This window comes from Suricata suricatta, chromosome 17 (genome assembly GCF_006229205.1).
Source record: "Suricata suricatta isolate VVHF042 chromosome 17, meerkat_22Aug2017_6uvM2_HiC, whole genome shotgun sequence".
NCBI lineage: Eukaryota > Metazoa > Chordata > Mammalia > Carnivora > Herpestidae > Suricata > Suricata suricatta.
Window position 1 is genome coordinate 46,325,124 of NC_043716.1, and position 20,276 is coordinate 46,345,399.

A 20,276-nucleotide genomic window follows, 5' to 3' on the forward strand; every position below is an offset into this window, starting at 1 on the left:
GTCTCCACAAAGCCATTAACAAAAGGCTGTGTCTACTTTTACTTGGACCAGTGGGGTGGTCTGTTTTCTTAATTCCATCAGCACTCAGCGGTAAACATTTTTGATTATCTGTGACATGAAGAATAGCGTCCTATTGTTTCTATATTTACATTTATTATAAATGAGAATGAACCTATTTTTTGCCTGTTTTAATTTCTTTTGCGAGATGTCTTTTCTTAGAGTGTTCCATGTTTTCATTGAATTGTTTGTCTTCATTGTGATTCCTGAACAATTTATGTATGTTAAACAGTTCTGGTGTTTGTCATTTATCTTCTGAGCATCTTTCTCTATATCTTTTGATTTATTTCTGGTGGTTTTTTTTTTAATGTGTATACGTTTTCTTTTAGAAGTTGGATCTGTCAGTCTTTTCTCTATGGCTTCTGGGATTTGTACCAGACTCAGAAAATCATTTCCTCTTCCAAGATTAGGAAGAAAAAAAATAACTCATATTTTTGTCTCTTTTTAAACCTTATTTTTATATGTAAATCTCAGATCTGTTTCAGAGGCTTTTGTTGTGAGTTTTGATGGTAATCTAAGTTAGTCAATTTTAATGTTTATAATAAAAATTTAGGTGGTTGCGATGCTTATGTGAAAAAAGGCAGTAAGTGTGGAGAAAGTTGAGTAATATGAAATTTTATGCAGATTATAGAGTTCATCTGTCATGAAGCATTAATAAGGATTTAATTCTGTTTAAACTTTAGAGAGTCCTAAAATACTGAATTAGCCTTTAGAAATCAAACTTTGTAAATCACAACTTTCATTTTAAATTTATAATTTGTGGAAAATACCATAGATGTTAAATGAGTACTTTTTGCAATATTGTTTTATTAGAGTTAAAGACTCGTGGTGGTTTTCTTTTGGTGGTTAAAAATACATACGCCTATGAAATATTTAAAGGCGTTCTTTTAAATTTCCAATTAATTTGGGGCATTATGGGAAAACATGTTCAGAGAGAGTGATCCTTTATTTTAACTTTAGCCTATCATTCACAAACACACTTGAACTTGTTTGCCTTTGTAATTGCTAACACATTTCCTGTGATATGTACATCACAGAATTCTGTGACAGTGAGCATCATTAAGCAGGGGATTTTTTCTCTTAGTGTTCTTAAAAAAGATTTCTGACATAGCGTAAGTCATTTGGAAAACCGTTGTCACTGAAAATGAAGTAAGAGACAACAGAACACGGGGAGATCAGTTTTCAGAGAACAGATGGTAGAAATTGCTCTTTTTGTGAAATAAAATGGAAAATTTCCTTTGAACCTCACCTTCACTTATATGGAGTGTTCTCACTTACTGTGTAAAAAAGGTACTTCCTTCTTACATGCAATGCCAATGAGGCCTTCTTCTCCCCTTGTGAATCTGCTAGTTGAATGTAGAATTTAAATAAGTCTAAGATAGCAAAACTTAACATTACTGACCTGATAAATGAAAAAAATTGATATTTGTAAACATTCCGTATGAATGTAAATTCACATACACATAGTGTCACAAAGCATAATAAATAATTATACAGAGGAATATCCCCTAAACAACACCCAGGTCAGGGTTGGATCATTGCCACCGTGCCTGGCGCCTGCTGTCTGACCTTCCCAAACACGGTCGGTTCTGTCTCCCTGGAAGTAAACAGCTATCCTGATTTTTCTGATGAAGCCCCTACTTCGTTTTTAAACTTAATTTTATCACCAGTGGTGGTATCCTTAAAAATGAACATGTTTATATTTTAGTAGATTTTAAACTTCATATAAATAGAACTAAACTTTACATAGATAGTCTTTGCTGCTTTTGCTCAGTAGGACGCTGGTACATCCGCTATGATTATCTTTGTTATGCCATCTAGCTTTCTATTAAATGAATCTGCCCCACTTTCTTGTCATTTTCTTGGTGAATCTATTATCATTTTTGGATTTTAAAATGTTTTAAATGTTTTTATGTATTTTTGAGAGAGAGACAGAGAGAGAGACAGAGAGTGAGCAGGGAAGGGGCAGAGAGGTAGACACAGAATCAGAAGCAGGCTCCGGGCTCTGAGCTGTCATCACAGAACCCAACGCAGGGCTTGAACTCCCGAACCCTGAGATCATGACCTAAGCTGAAGTCGGATGCTTGACCGACTGAGCCACCCAGGTGCCCCTAATTTTTGGATTTTACAAATAATAATTCGGTAAACCATCTTGTGCGTGTATCCCGACAACATGTGCAAGAGTTTCTCTAAGGTAGGTGGTTCTCAAAGAATGAGGTCCATGAGCCCGCCACTCATGACCCTTTCATGAGGTCCATGAGCCCGCCACTCGTGACTCTTTCGTGAGGTCCCTGAGCCCGCCACTCGTGACTCTTTCGTGAGGTCCGCGAGCCCGCCACTCGTGACTCTTTCGTGAGGTCCGCGAGCCCGCCACTCGTGACTCTTTCCTGAGGTCTGCGAGGTCAAAGTTATTTTTATAATACTATTTAAATGTTGTGTATTTATGTATTTTACTGTGTTGACATTGGACTCAGGGTGCAGGTGCAGTGCTGGGTGGACCTGTGTCGTTGCCCAAATCAAGGCAGTGGCACCAAATTGTACTTGTAGTTATTATATTCTTCAGGGAAAAAGTGAGCAGTTTTACGTAAGAATTTTTTGAGGAAGCAAGCAATGAAACTATTAATTTTATGAAATCCTATATGTATTTTTTGGATCCCTGGATCAAATGGACCTTTGATTAGAGAACTTAGATTGCATACTGAGGTATGATGGCTGCCCAGAGGAAAAACACTTGCGTGATTCTTTGAGTTAGGAACTGCTGCTGTCTTTATTTGAAGGGATGACTTACAAACGATGATTTTTCAGACCTGGATATTTGGCAGACGTTCTCTGAACAGTGAACAAAATGAGCCTGTCACTTCAAGTGAAACAACTGATGATATTTGTTGCTAATGATAATGTTGGAATTGTGGAAAACTCCTATCCGTCACTGTGAGCTTGAGAGCTTTCCAATACTAAGACTTCTCGGATGAGATCAGTGGGGATATTAACTCATGTTAAGTTTTGATACTGGAGTATGAAATTTTCAATATTTGGAAACCCATGTAACTCACTGAACTGATGTTTTCCAAATGAGTAATGCATGTGTCGTAAAATCATGTTCGGGGAAAAGGTCCATTCCAAGTTTAAGATAGACTAAGAGAACTTACTGTGACAGAGCATGAAAAGTTTCAGATTCCACAATGCAAGTCACTTTGTAAACCTAGGACTTGTGCATGTTGGTCTGCTTCGGAAGACTGTTTATAATTATAATCTGAAAGGGGGACTAAAATATTTTTTCTCCCTACAACTACACATTTACATAAGGAAACATTTAGGGAAGAGCAAATTTCAATTTATACAGATTCTTTGAGATAGTAGAGAAGGAAAGACTACTTCTCAATTCATTCTATGAGACAGACCCTGACACCAAAACCAAAAAGGACATTTCCAGAAAAAAATTAAATCCCAGTAAAAATAAAAATTTAATGACAAAGTTCATTATCAATACACTGAGAGAAGACTTTTTTAGTTAGTAAATGATGCTGGTACAATCTTTCATTTACATGGAAGAAAATAAAAATGCGTCATTGTCCTGTAAGAACAGAAAAGAAACAAAAACCAATTCTGGATGTACTAAACCATCAGTAAATGCCCAGACAAAAAGCCTTAAAGCAACAGAAATCTTGCAAAAAAAAAAAATTAGGTATCAGAAGATCTTTCTAATCTAAAAACCTTTCCAAACCCAGAATGTATAAAAGAAAGGATAGTAGTATTTGACTTAAGTGAAATAAAAGGCTTTGTGTGGTAGAAAAAACAACAGACATGATCAGTGGAAATATAATACAAATGTGGGAAAATATTTGGGGACAGACTGTGTGTTAATGTGTAGGGCACACAAGGAGGCCTTATTGACGGACAGAAATGGGGACCACAATCGTGAAAGGACATTTTCCAGAAGAGCAGATTCACGCAGATCCAAAATGTGTGATAGGGGCTAAGACACAGTAGTTTTCAGGCACATGCAAGTTAGAATAGTAACGTGGTAACAACTACTCCTTCTGATTCTGTCTTATCTTTTCTTATTATTTTATCCTAACTTATTCTTTTATCATTGTGTCTCATCTTACCCTGCTTCGGAGTCTGTGTCTCCATCTCTCTCTGCCCCTACCGCCCTCCCACAAATTTTGTTTCCATTAAGGATTAGGTGGTAGCAATGTAAAAGAATGAATAAAAATAATAGCAGGTGTTCACCAGGAAAAGGGAGATGCAGAAAACAATAGATTTGCATGTGTAACACACTCATCATAAAATGTGTGTTGCCGCAGGCACAGGGGTCTAAAGATGGGAATTTGTTTCACTCGCATTTAACAGTCTGGGGCATCTTGGGAGTGCTCTGCTCCGTGACATCATGGGGGACCCAGGTTTTGGGGAAGTTCTGTCATCTTCAGCGTGCGACTTCAGTCTCTGGGTCTGAGGTGGCAGCTGCTCACAAGTACTTTATCTTTTAAGTGTCACCCTTCAGAAAGACAGAAAGCACGGAGAGAAAGCCACTTGATTTTTGATGATATCCAGTCAAAGTTGCCTATAACATTTCTGTCCCAGTATCCTCCTTGACCATTCCTAGTCACATGGTCACAAGCAGCTTCCTGTCATACAGCCCAGCGTGAATTTGGTGGTGGTGGTGGGGCCTCAAAGGAAGAAAAGATGTCGGAGCACACTGGTAGTCTGTGCTACAAAGCCCCACACTAGCATATGCATTTTTGCTTCAGTGTGTTTGTACATGGTTCTGTGAACAGGGCAGGAAACAAGCAAATATAATGGATCATAAGTATGCAGTACCCCACGCGGGCATCGATGCAGAAGGACATGGGGAGAAGGGGGAGAGAATCAAAGGAATTGAACACCAAAGAGTGCAGAATAGCTACACAAAATAAACAAAAACTCAGCATGGAGTGTGTTTAGGATTATGTTTGTGTTTCATGTAGAGTATGTCCACATATGATCTATAAGAAAATTTAAAAGGTAGAAAAAATACCAGCATGTACTCTGTATGTTTAAATGTCACTTCTTCCCTGGATGTAATGCTTTCTGAGGAGACTAGAAATTACTGTTCAGGAGAATTCCATGCCTCTCTAAGCCTCATGGATAAGGTAACGAGAGATAGATGCATTTTTCTTTGTACTCTGCTTATAAGTAAGCACAACGAGTAACTAGTGGTGTTATGAAATATTACAAATGAATATTTTGAGAATAGGATACACTGGCAAGGTTAATCAGGAAGAATCTTAATTACTCACACTTGTTAATATCCCCTGACTAGTAACTATAACATAATTCTTTAAAAACAGGATTATAACAATTAGTCATCTGAGTAGGTAGAGTGATGATTATTTTATTAAAAAAATTTTTTAATGTTTTTTTATTTATTGAGGCAGAGAGAAACAGGGCATGAGCAGGGGAGGGTCAGAGAGAGAGGGAGACACAGAATCCAAAGCAGGCTCTAGGCTCTGAGCTGTCAGCACAGAGTCTGAGGAGGGGCTTGAACTCATGAACCGTGAGATCGTAACCTGAGCAAAAGTCGGCTGCTCAACCGACTGAGCCACCCAGGCGCCCTAGGTGATGATTATTTTAGAAATCACTTCTTCTGCAATTTGCCGTCATGATGGTTGAGATGTAGAAAGTGTGAGTAAGCAAATATATCATGCAGTTATGTTGCTTTGGAAGTTGCTGGGCAGCACCGATGGTTGACATCAGCAATGATCTTAAGCTTTAATGCCCTACAGTTTAATTACTACGTAGGTACAGTAAATAGAGGCAGGCAATATTTTAGTAATATTCCATTTTTTACCTTATTAGAAACTTATTGTTTGTAGAGTTATTCATCAGAATAAATCTCGCTCTTTTTGTATCTTTTGTTCCTTTTGGTATGATGGATGACGACTGATATGATTTGATATGATATGAGTGGTAGTTATCAACATTAAAGCTTTGAAATAACCTTAAGAGGAGTTCACTGGTATTTTAAAAACATGTAGATGATGCCTGACTAAATAACTAATTTTTTCCTTAATTCATTAATAGTTATTATACTATTTTATTTTGGTATTCTACTGATTTCAGTATCGAATGTTAAAGAAAGTTTGCAGCTGCAAAATTGCTAATAGAAGTACCATGTGGAATAAGAAATTTACTCTTCTCTAGGAGTGCATATTGAATGCCTGAGCGAACAGATTGCTGAACATTCCTTAAAAAAACACATCACTTAATTCAAAGTTCATGAGTTTACCGTTGAGTAAAGTGGCAATGGTAACTGTCTTAACAGTTAGCCAGTTCTCCTGTCAGTGGGGTAATTTTAAACCCAAGGAAAAACTTCAGTCCTAAGGGAGCACCTCCAGCAGCTTATTATTCATTTGGTAAGAATGTCCAACCTCAGAGCTGTTCTTTAAAGCATATACTTAAGAGAAAATGAAGCCAAATGGACTTCCTAAATAAAATTTCTTAAGGTCTAAGTAAAAGTTTCAGAAATTCTCTGAAAAATAGCCTCGGGGCATGCCCTCTAGCGAGGGAAGCTATCCGTTTTCAATTTCTTTGCTTTGGCAGTAGCTTACCCATATCCTCCTATTCCCGTGGCATCGTCCTAGTCTCTTGCCGGCTGGCTGCGGCTTTTTCTAGAAGTGGGTGGTTTAGCCCTGAGGTGGTAGTTCAAGGAATGGAGTGGGTCTTCCGGACGTTTTGTCGAGGGACTTAGTCAAAGGAGGTAAAACTTTCCTTTTTTCATTTCTCCCAACTGATGCTTGTCATGAAATATTTTTGAGGCACATGGCCTAGACAGGTGTTTGAGTTCCGAACCAACCCCTCTCACATTAGAGGACTGATAGATGAGAACAGTGTGAACACTGGTTGATTTCAGAAATAGGGGAAGAGAACTCGCTTCTCTTACACATGGCTTTAAGAAGGGCGTCTCTGCCCGCACTCCTCAGGGGCTCCCTCTTCTTAGCCTGACCTCGAAAGTTCTCTAATTTAGGCTCAGTTATCCATTTGTCTAAATTTTGAAAATTACGTTTAACCTCTATGTACCTGTGTACTTACACGTGTATATACGTATAGTACAAAGAGAATACAGATGTGACTCCAAAGTTTGGTTATTTTATTCGGCAAACAGTATGAGAAAATCCCCTAAAACTTGTTATTTCTGTTCCAGGAAAGAAGGAGAGAAAGTATAGTGCAAACCACATGCAGGGCACTACTGAATTTAAAGTGAAACGAGGTGTATCAAGAAGGAGAACTTGCTGTTTTCTGGGAAGCTTGAGGAAGACTTCATGGAGAAAGTGACACTTGAGTCACGATATGTTAATAGGAAGAGAGGACATGGAAGCAGGAAACGAGAGAGTGTGTGTGTGTGCGTGTGTGTGTGTGTGTGTGTGTGTGTGAGCTGCAGCTCCCAGACCGCTTGGCCGGTGGTGCCGGGAAAAGACAAGGAGGGGAGTGTGGCGGAGTCACACATGCACTTGCTGCCCAGCCAAGGCCCTGGGAGCTACTGAGGTCTGCCCTTCCTGCAGCTGTGCTTTAGGAAGGTGGACGAGCGGCGGGGTCTCAGATGGCTTGGTGGGTGCACAGGGAACGCTACAAGGTGGTAACAGAACGTGAATGTGGTCACTTGGGAGGTGTTGAGGGTCAGGGACAAGGAGGAGTCGAAGATAAGGGACTTACTTGTCCATAGCGAGTATTAATTTGTCCTGAGTGTTGAACTGCACTAGAGCACGTCCAGCTGGGGGTGGCTGGGGCGTGGTGGAAACTAGGAAAAACCTGCGTCCCGGGGACGACGTGACTAGAGTTCAGAGTAAAAATCACCAAAGGCACGTGTTTACGTTGAGTGAAGGCGACTTTGGGGCAGATTGGAAGTGTGGGATGGTAACCAGGGGACGGAGAAATACTCTCTAGATCGAGCGGAGCCTGAGCAGCACAGGGTCTCAGAAGCGGAGGGAAACAGATGATCCTCGGGCAGATCAGAGACAAAAGCATGGCATTTGCCCTTAGATTTGCTGACCCAAGGGGCTTTTGGAGAAAGAATGATAATTATGTCACACTGTGACATAATTTTAATGAAAGGTGAAAGGCAAATGATGAAGGGAAGAAGTGGAAATACAGAATGTGGAATACGTGTGGAATACAAAGGTCATTCGTTAAAAATAAGACGGAAGAAAGAAAAATGATACCTTGTGGTGAAAGCTCAAGATGTCTAAATAGCAATTTCTGCTGGTAACTCTGTGTGTGTGTGTGTGTGTGTGTGTGTGTGTGTGTGTGTGTGTGTTCTGAGAGAGAGTGAGCAAGCGAGCGAGCGTGAGCGGGGAAGCAGCAGAGAGAAAGGGACAGAATCCCAAGGAGGCTCTGCACTGTAAGCACAGAGCTCGACACAGGGCTCGAACTCATGAACTGTGGGATTACGGCCTGAGCCAAAATCAAGAGTTGGACGCTTAACTGATGGAGCCACCCAGGTGCCCTTCTGCTGGTAATTCTAAATTGGCTTTTTTTTAAATGTTTGTTTATTTTTGAGACAGAGAGAGACGGTGTGAACAAGGGAGGGGCAGAGAGAGAGGGAGACACAGAATGTGAAACAGGCTCCAGGCTCTGAGCTGTCAGCACAGAACCTGATACAGGGCTCAAACCCACGAACCATGAAATCATGACCTGAGCTGAAGTCAGACGCTTAACTGACAGACATTCAGGCGCTCCTAAACTGGCCTTTAAATAAAAAAAATTAAATATTAATTTAGTCAATCTTTTAAATATCACTGAGGAAAGGGTATGTAAAGGTCTAAAAATGGTAGGAGCTCTTAATTAATTTACAAAAATTAAAGAAGTCTTTAGGGAACACAGTTGAATCAGCCTGTGTTGGAGTGTCATTGACTTGTGGTCGTGTGCCGGTCCCTTCTTTCCTCCTCAGGTACGCAGGGTTTTCTGTTCCAGGCTAGTGTTTCTTATTAAAACCTTAGGGTTGTTTATTTAGAGAGCATCTTATGTTCTTTGCTTGAGTTCTGTTTACAGTGTGAGCTGGCTAAAATCCTATATTAAAAGTTCCTTGGCTTTATTTAGCGTGCATTCATTGGGAGTATGAGTCCAGACTTTATGCCTCTCTGGCCTGGTGACCTTGAGCACGTACCTCTTCGTGCTTAATGAGCCAATACGGATACATTATTATTAACGAAAGTCTATGATTCACCTTAATAATATATATTCATTCTTTGGGCTATATATAGAATTCTATGGGTTTTGACAAATGTATAATGTCACATATCCATCATTATAGTATCATATAGAATAGTATGCCCTAAAAATCACTATTTGTAAAATGGACTTGCAAATGTCATTTTGAGGATTACTTGAAATAATGAAATAAAGCAGATAAATTGTTAGGAACAGAGCTGTGCAAATAGGTTATAATCAATCAAATATTTGTTGTTTTTCTGCTTCTGCAATTTCTTTTTTGAAAAATTTAATGCTTATTTATTTTTGTGAGAAAGAGAGCAAGCAGAGGAGGGGCAGAGAGAGAGGGAGAGAGACAGGAGAGAGAAAAAGAAAGAGAGAGAGAGAGAGAGAGTGAGAGAGAGAGAGAGTGAGGAGGGGCAGAGAGAGAGGGAGAGAGACAGAATCCCAAGCAGACTCCAGTCTATGAGCGCACAGCCCAGTGTGGGGCTCGATCCCACAGATAGTGATCATGACCTGAGCCGAAATTACGAGTTGGATGCTCATCCAGCTGAGTCACCCGGCCTCCCCTGCTTCTGCAGTTGCTTCTTTTCGCTCCTTCCTGCTCCTGATATTGTTACTGCAGGTGAGCCCAGACTTAGGATGATTGACTTACGCTTTTTTGACTTTATGATCGCACTAAAGTGATACACATTCAGTAGAAACTATACTTCAGATTTTAAAGTTTGCTCTCTTCCTGGACAGTTGGTATGTGGTGCGGTCACCTCTCATGATGCTGTTGCACGAATATGCCATAGTTTGTTTACCCATTGATCTGTTAATCGCCATTGGTTCATTTTCAGTTTTGGCTGCTTATGAATAAGGCTTCCATGAAAATTAATGTACGAGGTTTTGGGTTGACTTATGTTTTTTGTTCTCTCAGCTAAAACTGCTAACCTGACTTCCAAGTAGTCGTACAAATTTTGTACTACTATCAGCAATGTATGAGAGTTCAAACTGCTTCGTAGCCTCACTGACTTGATATTGTGAGTTAAACAATTATGTTAGCCATTGAAGTTGTATCTCATTGTAGTTTTACAAAGTAAAAATATACTTTATATTTTTTAGAGCAGCTTTAGGTTTTAAAGAAAAATTGAGCAGAAAGTATAGAGAAGTCCCAAATTACCTCCCTTCCTACCCAGTTTCCCATATTATTAACATATTGCATCAGTGTGGTATATTAGTTATAATTGATGAACTGATACTGATACTTATTATTAACTAAAGTCTATGATTTACCTAAGTATTCATTCTCTGGATTATATCTGTAGTTCAGTGAGTTTTGACAAATGTAGAACATCACATGTCCACCATTATAGTATCATATAGAATAGTTTGCCCTAAAAATTGTCCTCCACCTATTTTTCTCTCTCTCCCTCCCCTGAACCTTTGGTACCACTGATCTTTTTTTTTTTTTTTTTTTTTTTTACCATCTCTTTATATATCCTTTTCCAAAATGTCAGACAGTTGGCCTTTTAGAAGGATGTCTTCCACTTGGCAATGTGTATTAAAGGTTCCTCCATGTCTTTTTTGTGGCTTGATGTCATAGTTCTGTGTTCCCTGATGACTAATGATACTGTCTTCTCACATGCTTATGATATATATATATATAACTTTATTATTTGGGGGTTGGGGGAGAGGCAGAGAGAGTGGGAAGAGAGATTCCCAATCAGCACTGATAGCGCAGAGCCCGCCTGATGTGGGGCTCTGTTTCCTCAACTGTGAGATCATGACCTGCCCCAAAATCAAGAGCTGGGCGCTCAACCACGTGAGCCACCCAGGTGCCCCTATATATCTTTTAATGTGAAGTATTTGTTTAATTCTATTACATTTAAAAAGAAATAAGGTTATTTGCCATCTTACTATTAAGTTGTAAGAGTTCTTCTAAATTTGGGATACAAATTAATTTTACATTCTAGATACTTTTAATATTCTGGATATAAAATACATTTTTGAGGGCACCTGGGTGGCTTAGTCGGTTAAGTGTTTGACTTCAACTCGGGTCATGATCTCACGGTTCATGGGTTTGGGCCCCATGTCAGGCTCTGTGCTGACAGCTAGCTCAGAGCCTGGAGCTTGCTTCGGATTCTGTGTCTCCTTCTCTCTCTGGTCCTCCTTTGCTTGCGCTGTCTCTCAAAATAAATAAATAAATAAAAATACATATGAAATACATTTTTCTACTCTGGATACAAATGGAAAAACATTGTTTTTTGGCCCATACGTAATTAGGATGTCTTCTCAACATCACTAGGATGAAGTCCCTTCTCACTGTAAAACATCCCCCTATCTTTTCTGATAGTCTTTGTCTTGATTCTCATGGCATATCTTTTTGTATCCTTCAATTTTCAACCTCTCTGTGCCTTTATATTTAAAACAGAATAATGGTAGACAGCATATAGTGGGGCCAGTTTTTAAAAATGTAGCCTTTATGGGGTGCCTGTGTGGCTCAGTCGCTTAAGTGTCCGACTTCGGCTCAGGTCATGATCTCACAGTTCGTGGGTTTGAGCCCCGCATCAGGCTCTGTGCTGACAACTAGCTCAGAGCCTGGAGGCTGCTTCGGAATCTGTGTCTCCCTCTCTCTCTGACCCTCCCCTGCTTGTGCTGTCTCTCTCTGTCTCTCAAAAATAAATAAATACACATTAAAAAAAAGTTTAAAAATGTAGCCTTTACAGTCTCTGTCTCACGAATTGGAATGGTTAGTTCATTTAAATTTAGTGTACTTATTGATATGGCTGGTTGGCTTTAAGTGTATTTTCTTGGTATTTGTGATCATCAGTACTTCCCCTCCCCCCCATTCCGTTATTGTCCTGTTTTCAGTTATTCATTTAAAAAGTTATTTCAAGGGCACCTGGGTGCCCAACTTCGGCTCAGGTCATGATCTTGCAGTTGGTGAGTTCTAGCCCCGCATCAGGCTCTGTGCTGACAGCTCAGAGCCTGGAGCTGCTTCAGATTCTGTCTCCCTCTCTCTCTGCCCCTTCCCTGCTTGTACTCTGCCTCTCTCTCAAAAATAAATAAACATTAAAAAATTTTTAAAAATGTTATTTCATTTAAATTTTTTTTATTGAGGGACGCCTGGGTGGCCCAGTCAGCTCAGCGTCAGACTTCAGCTCAGGTCATGATCTCGTGATTCATGAGTTCGAGCCCCTGTCGAGCTCTGTGGTGACAGCTCAGAGCCTAGAGCCTGCTTCAGATTCTGTGTCTCCAGCTCTCTCTGCCCCTCCCCTTCTCACACTCTGTCTCTCTCTCTCTCAAAAATAAACAAACATTTAAAAAATAAAAAAGAAAAGACTCTCTTTATAAAAAAAAATAAAATTTTCTGTTGAATTCTTAGCTATTTATCCCTTGAAAGTTTTCTTTATTGTCGTTCTAGGGCTAAAAATGTGCACCCAGACCCTGTCAAAGTCTGTGTAGAGTCAACAAGGAACCACTTCTTGCTGGACCTTTCCCACACTCTACTTCCCACATTGCAAATCGAATAATTAAAAAACAGCATAATTCAATCTAACCCTGCCCCGATTCCTTGTGCTGTCGTTGACGTAGTTCTGCATACATTAACCCCCACCTTCCAGCGTCATTAATTTTACTTTAAATAGATTGTAAGAGAAAAACACTGTTTTGTATTTCTGTGCTTATTTACTATTTCAGGAACTCTTCGTTCTTCTTGATCGGGTATAATTTCCTTTCATCCTCGGGAACAGCTTTTCTTATTTCTGGTAGTGCAGTTCTAATGGTGACAACGTCTGTCAGCTTTTCTTTTATCTGAAATGTTTTTTCTTTTCCTCTCTCAGCACTTCTAAGATATTATTCCTTTGTCCTCTGGCCTCTGTTGTTTCTCATGAGGAGCAAGCGGTCCTTCTTACTATTGTTTCCCTGTAGATAATGTCTCTTTTCTTCTGGCTCTTCCTAAAATTTTCTCTTTATCTTTGGTTTTCAGCAGCACGGCTATAATACGCCTTAGATGATGTTTTCTTTGTCTTTATTCCGCTTAGCGTTCACGGGGCATCTTGGATCTCTAAGTTAGGGGTTTTTATTTTTTATCAAACTTGGGAAGTTTTTTGGCCATCCTTAATTTAAATATTCTCTCTCTCTTTTCTTATTCCCTCCGTTAGGTGTATTAGACTCTCTGATTTTTGTCCCACAGGTTCTTTAGGTTTTGTTTATTTTTCATTAATTCTTCAATCTTGTTTTCTCTCAGGCCGTTTGGGTTAGATAATTTCTATTGATGTGTCATCAAGTTTACAGCCATTTCAAATGTACTGTTAAGCTTCTCAAGGGATTTTTTTCCCCCTTTCAGTTATTATTATTGTCCATCTTGGAGTTTCTGCTTGTTTCCTTCTTACAATTCCACTGCACTGCTCAGATTCCTTTTCTGATCTCTCAGTAATATACATTTTTCTTTAATTTTTTGAATATATTTTCCTCTAGTTCTTTCAAGTATTTATATTAACTACTTTAAAGTCTTGTATGCTAAGTAGGTTCATCTTGTGCCTTATTAACGTCTTTTATGTATTGGTTCTTTCCTATAGACATTTTTCTTTTTTTCATGTTTATTAATTTCTCCACGAAGGACGTTGTGAATGATACATTTTAGAGACCTCTAGATTCTGTTTTCTCCCTCCGTAGAATAGTGATTGTTGTTGCTGTTGTTATGGACTGTTCAGTTATTGGTCAATTACATTCGGAACTTCTTTCTTTCGTATAGTAGATGGATGACTGCTTCCCTCCCCACCAATGAGTGTCTCTGATTACTTTAGTTGTAAAACTTTTAAGTTTCATTTGATTATGTTGATTTGATCATGCATGTTTATCTTAAGTTCAGAGTCATTATTTTTAAAAAATTATTTTTCATTTTATTTAAATCCAAGTTCATTAACGTATAGTGTGATAATAATTTCAGGAATGGAATTTAGTGATTCATCACTTACATATAACACCCGGTGCTCATCAGTGCCCTCCTCAATGCCCATCACCCCTTTCGTTCTTTCCCCTACCCAGCACCCCACCAGCAACCCTCAGTTTGTTCTCTGTATTTAAGAGTCTCTTATGGTTTATCTTCGTCTCTGTTTTTATATTATTTTTTGCTTCCCTTATGTTCATCTGTTATGTATCTTAAATTCCACCTTTGAGTAAAATCATGTATTTGTCTCTCTGTCTGACTTATTTCAATTAGCATAATATACTCTAGTCCTATCCACATTGTTGCATATGGCAAGATTTTATTCTTTTTGATTGCTGGGTAATATCCCATTGTGTGTGTGTGTGTGTGTGTGTGTGTGTGTGTGTGTGTGTGTGTATACACCACATCTTATTTATCCATTCATCCATTGATGGACATTTGGCTCTTTCCATACTTTGGCTATTGTCCATAGCACTGCTTTAAACAATGGAGTGCATGTGCCCCTTCGAATCAGCACGCCTGTATCCTTTGCATAAATACCTAGTTGTGCAGTTGCTGGGTTGTAGGCTAGGTCTATTTTTAATTTTTTGAGGAACCTCCATACTGTTTTCCAGAGTGGCTGCCCCAGTTTGCGTTCCCACCAGCATTGCAAAAGGGTTCCTCTTTCTCCACATCCTTGCCAACGTCTGTTGTTGCCTGAGTTGTTAATTTTAGCCATTCTGACAGGTGTGAGGTTTTGTGGTTTTGATTTATTGATTGATGTTGAGCATCTTTTCATATGTCTCTTAGCCATCTGGATTTCTTCTTTGGAAGATTGCTCATATCTTTTGCTCACTTCTTCAGCAGATTATTTGTTTTTTGGGTGTGGAGCTTAATAAATTCTTTTTAGATTTTTGGATACTAACCCTTTATGCAATATGTCATCTGGAAATATCTTCTCCCATTTCATCAGTTGCCTTTTAGTGTTGTTGATTGTTTCTTTTGCTGCGCAGAAGCCTTTTGTCTTAATGAGGTCCCATTTTTGCTTTTGTTTCCCTTGCCTCTGAAGACCTGTCTAGTAAGGTGTTGCTGTGACCAAGGTCAAAGAGTTTGTTGCCTGTTTTCTCCATGAGGATTTTGATGGCGTCCTGTCTTAGGTCTTTCACCCATTTTGAGTTTATTTTTGTGCATGATGTAAGAAAGTGGCCCAGGTTCATTCTTCTGGATGCTGTTGTCCAGTTTCCCCAACACCATTTGCTGAAGAGACTGTCTTTTTTGCATGGGATACTCTTTCCTGCTTTGTCAAAGATTAGTTGGCCATACATTTGTGGGTCCATTTCTGGCCCCTCTGTTCTGTTCCATTGATCTGAGTGTCTTTTTGTGCCAGTACCGTACTGTCTTGATGATGACAGCTTTGTAATATGGCTTGAAGTCTGGGATTGTGATGCCTCCAGCTTTGGTTTTCTTTTTCAACAGTACTTTGGCTATTCGGGATCTTTTCTGGTTCCATAGAGAGTTTAGAATTGTTTGTTCTAGCTCTGTGAAGAATGCTAGGGTTATTTTGATAGGGATTGCATGGACTATGTAGATTGCTTTGGGTAGTATCAAGATTTTAATAATATTTGTTCTTCCTATTCATGAGCTTGGGATGTTTTTCCATTTCTTTGTGTCTTGTTCAATTTTTTTTCATAAACTTTCTATTGTTTTCAGATTATAGATCTGTTACCTCGTTGGTTAAGCTTCTTCCTAGGTCTTTTGTGGTTTTCAGTGCAATTTAAATGGGATTGATTCCTTGATTTCTCTTTCTACTGCTTCATTATTGGTGTATAGAAAAGCCCCACATTTCGGCTGTCGATTTTATATTCTGTGACTTTGCTGAATTCATGTAGTAATTCTAGTAGTTTTTTTGGTGGAGTCTTTTGGGTTTTCCAAGTAGAGTGTCATGTCATCTGGGAAGAGTGAAAGTTTGACTTCTTCCTTGTGATTTGAATGCCTTTTATTTCTTTTTGTTGTCTGATTGCTGAGGCTAGAACTTCCAGCACTCTGCTGAACAACAGTGGTGAGAATGGACATCACTGACGTGTATCTGACTTTTGGGGTCATTACTTTTTTTTTTAAAGTTTATTTGTTTTGAGAAGTGGGAAGAGGGTGTGTGTGAGCAGGGTAGAGGCAGAGAGAAAGGGAGAGAGAGTCCAAAGCAGGCTCCTTGCTGTCAGCCCAGAGCCTGACGAGAGACTTGATCCCATGAACTCAACTTGAGCCGAGATCATGACTTGAGCCTAAATCAAGAGTTGGATACTTAACCTACTGAGCCACCCAGGCACCCTAGATTCATTACTTTTTTGAAACATGAATTCCAAAAAACATAAAGTATATTTCAAAAATTTTCAAGAGATTATTATTACAGTATATTGCTAATATTAGAAAATTTTTCTGAAGGTTGTAGACTAATTCTTTTGAGTACCTACTTTGTCTCCTGGGTATAGTTACTTAAATGATATTACTGAAAATAAGCTTCACAACTCATTGAGGTGAGTATAACTAGCAGGAGAGGACACAGAATCTCAAAGGGTGACTTTCCCAAAGTCACAATAATTAATATTAAAATTAAAATCCAAAATAGAAGTGAGGTCTGTTGGACTCCAGTGTATATATATCCTTGCAAGTGGTAAGGAATCAGGTGGTCATATATTTTCACATTTTTAAGATAATCAGTTTTTGTGTTATTTGTCTTAAAGCCTGTCACTATTATTCTTTTACTTTTGAGATGCACCCATTATTATCAACGATTTGGTTACATTTTGGCTGGCTTTGCTCAGAGTGCTGGTATAGTACATGTTGGGTTGAGGAGGATGGGAGTTGTTAGTGAATGATCAAAAGGAGATAAAGCGATTACCTTGAGGTAGTCAGGGTGTGTGGTTCTCGGAGGCAGAACTGGAAGTCTGTTAAGAGAAATGTGCAGTTATCAGTAATACGCACTGATACATCCACTCTCAAATTGTCACCTTCAGGTATGAAGGTAAATAAGATATGTGAAAAGAACAAAAGTAAAAAGGTTGAATAGAGACTCAGATTAAAACTAGTAAATGAAGGCTAAACTACTGAGTGGCCTTAACAAAATTTAAGATGACTCTTTTTGAGGGGCAGAGTGGGGTGAGGATAACTGATGAATCTGTATTTCTTACCCTCGGTTTTGCCTATCAAGTGAAATTTATCTGAAGGACTTAATTATCTTGGAATTAATCAAAGAATGTAACCAACATGTTGGTAAGATGATGTGATCGCTAGACCAGTGGCTAGAAGGAAAAGGTGGAAAAGGACACTTTCACATCAGGAATTATTTTAATTGAATTGTGTACTTTTGCCAAAGGGAAAAGTCTGTGAATAACACCTTTGAAATGTTTTTCTTAAAGTTGGACATAAAAACAAAAATGATAGAAGCTAAATGCCATGAGGAGAAGCTGAAACTGCAGCAGAAACATGATGCCGATGTCCAGAAGGTAGGGTATCTACCGTTCGTTCTTTCATTAACATTGAATACTTGGAATATTCTGGGTTTGTGACCTCCCATCCCACCATCCATTTATTTAATAGTCTGTGTTATAAATGGAATTTGCTAACTTACTATTTCGGCAAAAGTTGGATCGTTGTACTTCATTTTCTAAACAAATGTTTTTATGTAAAACCTTACAGTTTCTATTACCTTCTAGTTCTTCATCTGTTGTTTGAAGGCTGGCCTTCTTAGAGTCCTTAATCTTCATTCGAGCATTACCTTTCGTAAAAGCTGAAGTAAGACGTTGGCGGTACACACTAGTGTTTGTTTTAGTCTGATATTCCTTTCGGTTTTCTGGAAATTAAAATTTGCTTTTTAATTTAAAAAGGAACTTTTGGATTTAGTTCTGTTTGTAGCAGACTGCATGCATTGTGTTGGTAGCGCTGAATGTAGGCGGCTTTTTTTTTTTTTCAGTAGCTCACTGGGATTTATGCCTTTTAATGATTCCATTTGTATTTTTAAAGAAAACTTATTTTTATTCTTAATGGGCTCAGTAACGGTAATCAATTTACGGTTATCCTACGTGGAATTTGAATGATTAGTATATTTTAGTATTGATTTAAAAAATTGAGTGATACATAGATCTATATTTCAATATATAAAGATTAATCCAAATTGAAACTTGGCATTTACTGTTTCACCACTAAGCCTGATTGTGCCACCCATCACATATCCAAGCTTTCTTAGAAGCTGAACATATATCCATATTTAGTCAGGTGCCTCTTTGGCTCATTTTCTTTCAAGGCAACAAGAAGAAAACCACTGATTGAAAATTAGAAAGAGAAAAAATATTGAATCCTTTTCCTTCTTCTTTCTCCTTTCTCCTTCACATTTTATTTTATTTTATTTATTTTTATTTTTTCCCCTTCACATTTTAGAGGCCAGTATTACTTTCTGCTCTTAATAGAATTTTACCTTAGCTCAAATTGGTTAGATAGAAACAGCTCTCTATCACAAATATGTTAGAGATTTGGTAATGTAATTTTAATATGACATAATATATACCCAAATGAAATAGAATCTATTGATGTATAAGATAAATAAATATAAAAATATATTTGGAAAATCATGGTAATAGAGTTTGAAATAGACTTCTTGGTATGTCCGTTACAAAGATCAATTCTAAGAAAAACATTTAATAATAAAATTCTTTCCAGGAATCTCTCCTTTAAAATAAATTCTGCATGAAAAAAGAAAGCAATGCAACTAGTTTGAAATGCCAGGTAAAATATAAATAAAATCCTTGACCTTACTCCAGGTTTGGAAAGTATATTCATCAATTTGTTGCTTGCATGGCATTTTCGAAGTGTCAGGAGTCAGGGAGGAATAAAATTAGAGCGTTGTATCTGTTTGTGTACATTCTTTTCCTTTTTTGCTTCTTTATGGACTTTAGGATCAAACTAGCTCCTTTTCTCATTTACCGATCGTTCTTAGAGGTAGAACTAAAACCAAGAAAGGTAAAGTAAAATGCTGGTTAAAAAAACAAAAGGGGGGCCTAAGAAAAGGCTGGTTAGACGCTGGTGAATAACCTTCCATGCCAATATTTTTTTAAGCTGAATTTGAGTGTGTGGGAAATCTACTCCAACCATAAGAAAAGTGGATATCCATACTCCTGCCTCAGTTTGGTTTTCCTTTTTCCCTTTTGTTAGCACATTTTTTGTCCTACTTGCTAACTACTGCGTTTTGGTTATTTCTCTAATGTGTGTGTAGATGTGTTTAGGAGGATAAAACCATGATTAAATCCTAATAAATGATTCATTTAAAACTTCTGATACAATACAATTAATGATGTAAAATATTCATGCCATTTTTGACTTATTTTGAACTGACCTTTTGGATTCATAATAGCAGAGCCAGATCTAAAAGAAGCCTATTCCAGCTCATCTTCCCATGTGTCTGGGGATTCTTGTTACTGTGCATGAAAATGAAAGGACACCAGAGGGAGGTCTGGGGGTCCGCCTGTCTGCAAGCGGTCTGTCCCAGTGCAGTGGGGGAGGGGGGACTGTGCTACACCAACACGCGAAGTTTTTGGACGCTTCTCTGTGCTTCCTTATGACATGCTTTAATCTCTGAATTATAGTTTAGAGAATCACTTGATGATTTATATTCTCCTTGAAAACTGATACATGAAAATGGAAAGCTGATGACATATTTCTTTCAGCAATCAATTATTCTAGTGTGTTTTGTATTTTCTTAATGTACTAGAATGTAGTTTTTGCATCTTTTTTTGGAAATGCATTTATGGGATTAACTGAGATTTAACAAAAAATATTGTGCTCGTCTTAAAAGTTACGTGTTCTATACATAAAAAATCATTTACTGAAACATTTTAAATTTATTTGCAGATTTTAGAAAGAAAGAATAATGAAATAGAAGAATTGAAGATTTTATACAAGAAGAAACAGAATGAAATGGAGGAGTCTATTAGAAAACTTGAAAAGAAAGGTGATGTTATATTGTTACGTCAATTTTTTAAAAGCATTTCCATTTTATTTTAATGGTTGTATAAAGTAAAAGTTGATTTCTGACCTTTAATATGAGATGGGGATGTGTGTGGGGGCTTCG

General features: G+C 38.2%; 1 protein-coding gene across 1 annotated transcript in view; it reads left to right on the forward strand.

The window, feature by feature from the left end:
• Positions 1-20,276, forward strand: part of CEP112 (centrosomal protein 112) — a 408,254-nt gene that overhangs the window by 56,894 nt on the left and 331,084 nt on the right. The window contains exons 9-10 of the mRNA XM_029927075.1: positions 17,572-17,658; positions 20,057-20,156. Of these exons, the coding sequence (XP_029782935.1) occupies positions 17,572-17,658; positions 20,057-20,156 (187 nt within the window). The remainder of the gene's footprint in view (positions 1-17,571; positions 17,659-20,056; positions 20,157-20,276) is intronic.